Raw genomic sequence first — 10,000 nt, forward strand, 5'->3', positions numbered from 1 at the left:
ATCGCACAAACCACACTTGTAATGGTAAACAACGCGTTGCTGGTTTATGATAGGCGGCTTCTTTTCTTTCGGTTTGATATGGTGTCCAATCTTACGGCTTGTATACACGGCGTGAATATCAATTCCAATTTTTCGGCCCAGTTCCCCAAGTTGCCTTCGCACTGAATTAGCCGATCTCTGATCTTTGAAAGGTAACACTATTCTGACAGGCGCTTCATTCACGTTACATGCTCGTGTGGAAATTGCCTCGTCGGAAACTTTCTTGGTGACAAAATTACTGATGGTCGATTGCAGCAGTTGGGCTGGGTACTGAAGTCGGGAGAACGTTTGAGTGAGACGGTCACATTCCAGGTGGAACAGTTTCCAGGTAGATGACAATTTAAAGGCACGATCCAGCATTGTTTTTAGCAATGACTTCTTGTATCTAACATCGACGTGGCTCTTGTAATGCAGCAATAATCCGGTGTCAGTTGGTTTTCTGTATACCCTTGTCTCCAAGCAACCATTGCATTTCCGAATCTCCGTTCCCAGGAAGGGAAGTTTACCGTGTTCGCCAAGTTCCATGGTGAAGCTAACCGATGGATGGATCTCGTTCAGAACAGAAAGGAATGATTTTGCTGTTTCGACGTTGGGCATTATGCTTAATGTGTCATCCACATAGCGAATATTACCCAAGTCAGTTGCTAGCAATGTTATCCAAAATGGTTCGAGACTAGCCCACCTGTATGGCCTGCCAAAAACCCACAAACGACAATTAGCAATGCGGCCGATACTCTCGGCAACCGGGACGTATAATTACAAGTTGGCAAAATGGCTTGATGAAAAGCTTAAACCTCTATCAGTGAATGATCATACCATCAATGATGTTTTTAGTTTCGTGGATGCTCTCCATGACATGGAAGTTGACGATCACAGCATCCTTGTTTCATATGACGTAACTTCGCTGTTTACCAATGTCCCTGTTGATGAGACGATACAAATTTTAGCTGAAAAGGCATTCAAGGACGACTGGTTCAATAAGCAGCATAGTCTCAACATTACAAAATCAGACTTGGTTGAATTGCTGAATATTGCCACCAAGAACCAGCTTTTTCAGTTTGAGGGGAGCTTGTATGAACAAATCGATGGTGTTGCTATGGGTTCGCCACTTGGACCCCTGATGGCCAACACATTTATGTGCAGTATTGAAGATCGACTTCAGGACCAAGGGAAATTACCCGAGTTCTACAAACGCTATGTGGATGACACATTAAGCATAATGCCCAACGTCGAAACAGCAAAATCATTCCTTTCTGTTCTGAACGAGATCCATCCATCGGTTAGCTTCACCATGGAACTTGGCGAACACGGTAAACTTCCCTTCCTGGGAACGGAGATTCGGAAATGCAATGGTTGCTTGGAGACAAGGGTATACAGAAAACCAACTGACACCGGATTATTGCTGCATTACAAGAGCCACGTCGATGTTAGATACAAGAAGTCATTGCTAAAAACAATGCTGGATCGTGGCTTTAAATTGTCATCTACCTGGAAACTGTTCCACCTGGAATGTGACTGTCTCACACAAACGTTCTCCCGACTTCAGTACCCAGCCCAACTGCTGCAATCGACCATCAGTAATTTTGTCACCAAGAAAGTTTCCGACGAGGCAATTTCCACACGAGCATGTAACGTGAATGAAGCGCCTGTCAGAATAGTGTTACCTTTCAAAGATCAGAGATCGGCTAATTCAGCGCGAAGGCAACTTGGGGAACTGGGCCGAAAAATTGGAATTGATATTCACGCCGTGTATACAAGCCGTAAGATTGGACACCATATCAAACCGAAAGAAAAGAAGCCGCCTACCATAACTCCGCAACGCGTTGTTTACCATTACAAGTGTGGTTTGTGCGATGCAAACTATGTCGGGTATACGTGCCGACACCTCTATCAGCGCGTCGAGGAACACATGAAAGGATCGTCTTCAATCGGGAATCACATTAAAGAGCAACATGGAACAGTCCCGAGTGACATATATCGTGACTTTAAGATCTTGAGAAAGTGCGAAAGTAAATTCGATTGCCTCATCTACGAAATGCTTTTTATAAAGGAGCTTAAACCAACTTTGAACAAACAGTCAGATTCAATCCGTGCGAAGTTATTTATATAGTTCTTTATAGCGTTTTGGTATCTTAACACTCACGCTTTAGCGTTTTAACCAACAGTCATGTAGATTTAATCCGTGCAAGTTATTTATATAATATCTTAACACTTACATTTTAGCGCTTGTATTTACATATTTTATCTTTGGACATTCTCACGTCTTAGTTTGTACTTATATATGCAGATTTTATTCGCTTCTTTTACTACTTGAAAATGATCTCAGAGAGATCGAAACGTCGTTTTTTATCGCTAGTTTTTATTCTGAAATGTGTTTCAAAAAAACTACTTATAAATGGTTTTATGCCCAAGGAAAGAATTTGTGGAATAACGGAGTAACTTCCTTCTCTAAGTATGAGCAATTATTGGTATTCTGTTTTGTCGTAGTCGTTCTCTTTCGCTGTTCTAGACATAGGTCCTCCAGCAATCATGTAACCTTATCAGAGTTTCTAAAGATGTGCCAAATTTTGAAATACAGAGAAAAAAGCAGCTTTAGGCAAATTAAATGTAAACACTCAGGTTTAAGTTCATATCCCTCCGATGATTGACTTGAATAACTGCGTAGCCACAAGTGTGGACCACAGATATCATAATATGTCAAACTGGATTGAAACCAGCGAAAAATGCAGAGAGAAAACATCTTCCAAACCGTTTTCCACTTGAACACGAAAAACGTTGACTTTGTAAAAACTATAGTTGATGTAATATGGCCGTGTAGCCGCGTCGAGCCATAGAAAGCGCACGAAAAATGAATCTTCGCTTATGTTTAGGAGAGTTAACCTGGGTTGAGCCTGCAATCCAATCGAAAACCAGTACCTGGTCAGCGGTCAAGGTAAAAAAAAAACTGCTGACCTCGGTGAGCTCTGGTCTGTAGGTCACGTGATACTGGTCAGCGGATACCTTGTTTTGACAGGTTTTAATTGATCAAAACATGGATGTCCAATATCAAAGGTGTATGCTGTAAACTAGCATGATACTGGTCACATTGGCATACATGGATGGGTGGACGTACGTACGTATGTACGGACGGTCGATGACGTCATGGCTATAAAACCAAAAGTTCTCTCATCGCTGGGTTACTATATTTTCTTGAAAGTGGTGCGCGCGCGGAGCTCCGCTATTATTTTTTCACTTCATAGCGTTCAATTTCATACTGAATAGTGAGTCTGACCTTAATTTCATTGATGTTAGGAAGCAAGGTGATCTCTTCTTCAGTCCCATAAATGTAATTTACCGATGATAATAAAAAGAAAGACATATAACTGAGATTTACAAGTGGCTCTGAAGTGTTTGGAGAGGAAATTATTCCCACCACAACATCCTGAACATCATTCATTATTAAGGAGAGCCAATATATCGCGAATTTGGACCAAAAAACCCTTGAATAATTACTCAGGAACATAAAAAGGTGTAATGCTTCAGTCTCCGTCTCACAAAAGCTGCAGAGGTCGCTGTCTTTAAAACCAATTTTTCGTAAGATAACATTAGTATACAAGATAGAATTTAATACCTCATATTGAAAAGCTTTCAAGACAGCAAAAACACAAAATATCCGCTCGCAAGGCGTTTCTTCGCTCAGTGGCTGGAAAATGTATGAATTGACAATCCCTTGCTGGTAGGGGTTCTTTCAAACAGTGGCTCCATAGCGTAGCTTTTATTGCGGAAAAGGAAATGTTCTGGATGATAACTACTTTCTTTAGCGAGTGCGGTCGAGTTCCGCAGTGTTTCCTGGAAAATATGTCAACAGGCCATGCATGGCTGGTAAACATTCTTCCTGCAAGCTTGCTGGGCACGACGACAGGTTTGTGTGGTGGGGCTGTATCGGAGAACGTTAAGGCTACGCGCTACGGCTTTGAACTTTTTTATTTGACAGCTGTCATTTGATTGGGAAGCGCAGGAAGAGATTCACATATTTGATCCGCTCTAACCGTCTCTGGAGAGATTTGTATTTGTCCTGTGGCTCTTGGCGTGGTTCAATGACCAGCTGCATTTGAAACGAATTCGCTTATGAGTCAAAAGCATAACTGCCAGCGCATCCCACGTGAACGTGTCTTGTTGGTAAAAGAAATTATGATTACGAAACATGTGAAAGTCATATCTCAGTTTTGAATGCATATTGCGATGACTCTAAGCAAGCACTATGATGATCATCACAGTAGATTTGGCAGTCTTAGCTAATGAAAAACAAGCCAACTTAAGCTACTCTAAGCCCTTGGGTGAAATTAAACCAAGATATTTCAATGATATAACGCGAACTGTGGAGTTGAGATTTCGTTGCTGGTTTATACGGTGTTGAGTCAAAACAAGAAGTAATATAATTTCGTTTTGTAAATTTCTTAGCTCTTCGATTAAGAAACTTCCAATCAAGGTTATCAAGGAGAATTTATGAGAAATGCCACCCATCCGATGATTCTCTTTTCATTTGACTTCCTTTCGCCGTTGTTACAGTGCTCGGGGACACCACAGCGCATCTTTTACAGAGAGCATCTTTTACATAATGGACCTTAACAAAAATCGCTGCGCGATTTTGAGAAAACTAAAAACCCAGTTAAGCCAAAGCGAATGAAAAAGTGCAACGCACAGATATAAGTTACGATCGTGTTGGCTATTTCTTGACCGCCTTTATATATTTCCTTTCGATTGAATGCAGCAGAGCACATAAATAATTATTTTTTTTAAGTTGTAAGAGTTTATTAGCAGTGAAGGATGATAAATTGGATGCCCAGCAGGTGGCTGGAGTTTTGACTCGCTTAATATGTATCGACAATGAGTTGTTGAATGATAGATGTTGACAAAGTGAATGGCAGCTGGTATTTCACACTTGCAGTTAATAAGAAGTCACCACGAAAAATAAACGTTTTCGCAGTTATGAACCTTACTTAAGCCGTAACTTCCAACCTATGTACTCTGTGATACCAGTGCAGTGCTCTACCAGTGGAGTTGCCCAACCAATTAGGAGATGATTTTGTGAGTCCATTAAAAACTCCATATTAGTTAGTTCTAGCCTTTGACATTTCCAACGGGAGCATCATAAAATCCTGACATTTTGAGCGACATTCACGCTTTAGGCGCCCAGCTTATGAGAGTTTCTAAAGGGGATCGACTCATTGGTTCACCAATGAATTAATTATCTAGTAATGTCGTAAGCATATTCCTTAGACTGATAAGAATATTATCGAAAAATGATCGTTTCTAAAACTAGCCGTTTGATCGCGAAAAAAACTGTTTGCGATCCCGAAAGTCGTTGGGAGAAATCTTCTATTTGATTTCTTACAATGACTGCAAAATTCTTGCACGCTCATTAGCTAATTTTTATTGTCAATAAGTGGACAGACACATAAATTTACATTTTATGCGTTCCGAAGAGTTTAATTTATTCAACATTTTGTGAAACGTCGATCTGTCACTTTTTAACCAATAGAAAGTCTCCGTTTTTCATTAGCTAATAAGAGAGCGAGGCAAGTAATGAATTTGGTCGCCTCAGATTGAAGAAAATTGAAGTTTCTCGCATTTTTGTCTCGCGCTCTTCTCGTGCTTTGACTTAATTTTGACCCCTCTGGCTTTTTGTTATTGTAAAAAACCAATAGATGTCCCTTTTTCATACGTCTGTCCTGTTATTGATCATGAATTTCGTCATAACATTGTCAAAGTAGCTGTGGATTTACGAGGCGATAGCCGAGTGGATGCGCACACTACTTTGGCAATGTTATGACGAGATTCATTGTCAATATTAGGACTTTTCATGATCAATAACAGGACAGACGCATGAAAAACTGACATCAATTTGTTAAATCGATTCTGATTGACTTGTGTATAAAGGATAATTCATCTTTTGTTTCAATCGCATTTAATTATCGTGATTGACAAATATGCCTTCCTTTCATAAATTTCCATTTTACAGTCTCATTATAGCATCATAAATTTTAGAGACAGTCGTCTCGGGTGGTCATAAGCTGAATATTCTCAGTTTAGAAATTTCGTATTCCCGTTACCTAGTTTGTTAAGATTTTATTCCCTATGAGCTTCCGTGCAGATATTTTTCGTACTCTTATTCACATTATCAGGACTTGCATTCTCATGGAACACAATTATAAAAATGGACATACCTTGAAATATCATGCAAAGTCCAAACAAATGGATCAGCTTCGTTTTCCTATCAAGTTATAAAACGGTTTATTTTGTAAATGCATTGCATGGATATTTCCGCGAAAATTTTATATTGCTTTATATTCTGTAAAAGGGCGTGACAGAAAAACTGAACACCAACGTAATGCAATGGTCTCTTCGTTTTTGATCGGATGATTTGCCGAAAGAACTGAATGCAGTTTTCGAACTAGACCATGAAAGGGATTATTTTATCGACCCTTAGCTGTGTACCGATGCGTTCTAATTATAACAGCTGATCAAAGTTGCAGTCGTGCGGCCACTTGTCCAGTTCATGTAACATAGCATCTAAGCTGACGGCTTTCAAACGACTGAGTATAGTCAATGTCTTAATCAGCATCTTGGTTACTTTGCAATCTTCTTTCAGTTTAATCGACTTAACTCTGAGGAAACGGTTACGGCCTTTTTTAACTTCAATTTATGGGAACTTTGTCGATAATTGAGTTTGAAAAGTTTACTTACTAAGAAGCTTCTCTATAACTATCCTGTGGCAAATTAACATATGATAAGGCTCTTTGAATTGCCAGGTGGACCTAGATAATAGGCAGTTTCTTTCGAAAACAACAACTCGACAGACAGCATTTTTACAGCAACATTTCGCTGGTAAAAATAATGCACTCTTTTCATGTCAATGGCCTTTTTTATACTAGAATCGCATAATTCATCTGGGACGAACTTGGGCAAACATTTTTTCTGCGGCTGTTAAATTCGTTTAGTGTAAAGACGGGCACAAGACGCATTATGCGTCTGGACGAAGTATCCACTTTAGTGCGTCTTCGAAGACACACTAAACTGGTCACTTCGTCCAGACGAATTATGCGTCTTGTGACCGTCTTTATACGCGACGAATTTAACAGGCGCAGAAAAAATGTTTGCCCAAATTCGTTCCAGACGAACCACCACCCGTGTGCAGTTCGTTCGTGTGCAGTTCGTTAAGAATCATTCCGACGACCTTGATCTTGACTTTCAAATCTCTTCGCGTGTGCTAATACGTTGGCATGGAGCTGGGGGTCGAATGTCGAAAAGACGTTGAAATTTGACACACATGTCCTTCATTCCTTTAACCCTGATATCGTCATTCTCCATCTAGGCAGAAATGACCTCGTTACTCTTTCGCCATTGCATGTTGGTTCAGCCCTCGATGAGTTTGTTCATTTCCTACACGAGTCATTCGGGGTGAAGTTGGTGTGTGTGTGCCAGACTATTGGCCGAGACACAGCTGGGGCTTTTAACTCAAATGTCGGCATATTAAGGGTTGTGCTAGACCCTATACCATATGTATGCCATGTTTTGGGGCCGTAGAGGGTTTTGGAAGGCGAAAGCAAATTATTACACTCCCGATGGCCTTCATTTGAACAGCAGGGGCCAACGTAAGTTACATCGTAGTCTCAAAGGGGTAGTCTTTACGCCTTTTGCCCAGGTGTCTTTCCTCGGAGGGAGTCTGTTATATCATTTGCTGTAAGCCATTGCCCCTTTTTGGGCGCGGCTACATATGACTCAGCTACACCGCCGTACTTGATTGCACGGGTTACTTTCGTTGTCCCCAAATACCGATTATTATTTCCTGTCCCTTGCCCCCTCAAGTACGTTGTCTACTCAGCCCCAGTTGACCCTAGAACCGAGTCAGCCACCTAAAAAGATTTATAACCTCAATCAGTGGTTATCAGCTTTTAATACTTTTGTCTCCATTTATGTAGAGAACATCCTATTGAGGCTCCTAAGCTGATGAAATACTGTGAGGTCGTGAGGGACATTGTGTCCAAACCAGGTGACTGATCATTTTACGACGAACAGTTTCGCTACATAAGTCAGCCTGCTCCCGACCAATATCCCTGGGATATACTATTCATTGGGAACTATGGCTAAAGGCAGTGACAACTTTTCGTGCTCGACCCCAGGCCTCCTCTGATAAGGTCTCCACTCCTCTTCGTGCTGGGCGATTTTGTGGCGGATGCCGCTTCGACCACGTTTCAAATGTGGCTCATCCAACCCCGCAAGTCAAGGTTCATCCCCAAGTTCGCAACACGCGCCCCCTGCCCAACCCGGAGACAAACAAGCATATCCTACTTCTCAGCAGTCCGGTCACCCTAGTAAGGGTGGACAGGCTTGACTTTCTTTTGCACGGTTATGCTCCGGCTTTAAAACATTTGTTGATTAATGGCTTTTCTTTTGGTTTTCCAATTAAGTTTATGGGGCAAAGGCGTCCTTTCGAATCCCCTAATTTGAAGAACGCACGGGAACAACCCCACATTGTTACCGCTAAACTAAACAAGTGTTAAACGATAAAAATTGTTGCTACGATTATTTCATTAAATTGCTTGGAATGGGTTAGTGTTTAAGAAGAAAACATTGCGAGTTAAATTGTGTTTGTTTTGATTAGTTAACGATGCGTTTAAGTACTTTTGTCGTATCATTAAAATTAATTGTGTGTAACAAATGCTTCTGCAGCTAAAGTTAATTGTGCGTAACGAATGGTGCTGCAAGGCATAAAGCTCTTTATAGTGAAGGTTGTTTGTCATTTCTTGTAGTGTGAAGTTATCTTTATATTTATTAGTGAGTGGTTGATGATTCAGGAAAGACTTGATCTTGAGTTAAAGTTATGAAACAATATGTTAGGAGGCGGACGTGACCACTTCAACAAATGGGCCACTCTGTTGCCAGGCAAAATGCACGTACTGGAAAACACGATTAAGTTTACTCACAAAGGCGTTCCAACGTCTCTCACGGAAACCTTCGTGCGTATACTGATCTCGTAAACAATTTAATTCATACCTGGACACACTAGGATATATTTCTTATTTGGAATTAATCCATCTGCCGCGGATTGATTAACTAGAGAAGCTAAACGGACTGTGTTGACAAGTGCTTCTAGTACGTGTTGTCGTGCAACTGCTGTACTCCTTGTCTTTAGTGTATGTTAGTAAATAAAGGCCGTAACACTAAACTTAGGTCGAATGTTCTTGTACTGTTGGGAAAATAACACTGTAGTACCATCATTATTGTTGTAGAAATTCCGATACCGTACTAGTCCGTTAATCCCGCGTTGACGTTATTAGTTTAGGGCTTGGCTTGACCATGTACATTAATTAGTTTTGTTAATCCTTTATTTATTTCAGTTGGTTTAGTTTTTGTTACAAAAAGCTTATTAGTTGAGAAGTCACGTTCCGTCCAGAAGGTTTAGGTTAGTGATCCTGGTCAAACAACCACGGCGATTGGTCTCAAATGGACTTGATCAAGGCCTAAAGGCACTACAATTTTTAAGTCGTCGGCGTGGACCATGTTTCGTGTAGCCGTAGGTAAACCTTGTCAGTTCGTGTTGAACACTTCTTTTGTAGTTGACGTTATTGCGTTCTAAGCCTCTAATCCTTTGACCAATCGCAATGCGTTGCCTGGACCGGGAGCGCTAATGAGTAACGAATATTTCGGTCTAACGTGCTCTTTTGCACCAACTACTCGTTAAAGAACATCCAATAAAGAAGTGAGACAGCAAGAGAGTTGAGGAGTCTTTCTTCCCCCAAAAGATTTCCTTCAACACAAGGAGCTCGCAGCAGGCAGAATAGCCGGCCCGTTTCTTTCACCACATTTTCCTAATTTTCGCTGTTCTCCCTTAGGCATCCTTCCCAACAAGGATCCCTCTGAATTTCATTTAATTCATCATTTGTCGAATCCTAAAGGTTCATCAGTTAACGACTACATT

At 40.8% G+C, this 10,000-nt stretch overlaps 2 protein-coding genes across 2 annotated transcripts in view; one reads left to right on the plus strand and one right to left on the minus strand.

Moving 5' to 3' along the window:
• Window positions 1-636, minus strand: part of LOC138029216 (uncharacterized) — a 974-nt gene extending 338 nt beyond the window's left edge. Inside the window, exon 1 of the mRNA XM_068876924.1 lies at window positions 1-636. This exon is cut by the window's left edge and continues 338 nt beyond it. Within this exon, the coding sequence (XP_068733025.1) occupies window positions 1-636 (636 nt within the window).
• Window positions 637-748: 112 nt separating this feature from the next.
• Window positions 749-2,232, plus strand: LOC138029215 (uncharacterized). The gene has a single exon (XM_068876923.1). It carries the CDS (start codon window positions 761-763, stop codon window positions 2,147-2,149), a length of 1,389 nt encoding a protein of 462 aa, XP_068733024.1. The 5' UTR covers window positions 749-760; the 3' UTR covers window positions 2,150-2,232.
• The last annotated feature ends 7,768 nt before the right edge of the window (window positions 2,233-10,000 follow it).

The sequence above is a fragment of the Montipora capricornis genome, chromosome 13 (assembly GCF_036669925.1).
Source record: "Montipora capricornis isolate CH-2021 chromosome 13, ASM3666992v2, whole genome shotgun sequence".
Classification (NCBI taxonomy): Eukaryota; Metazoa; Cnidaria; class Anthozoa; order Scleractinia; family Acroporidae; genus Montipora; species Montipora capricornis.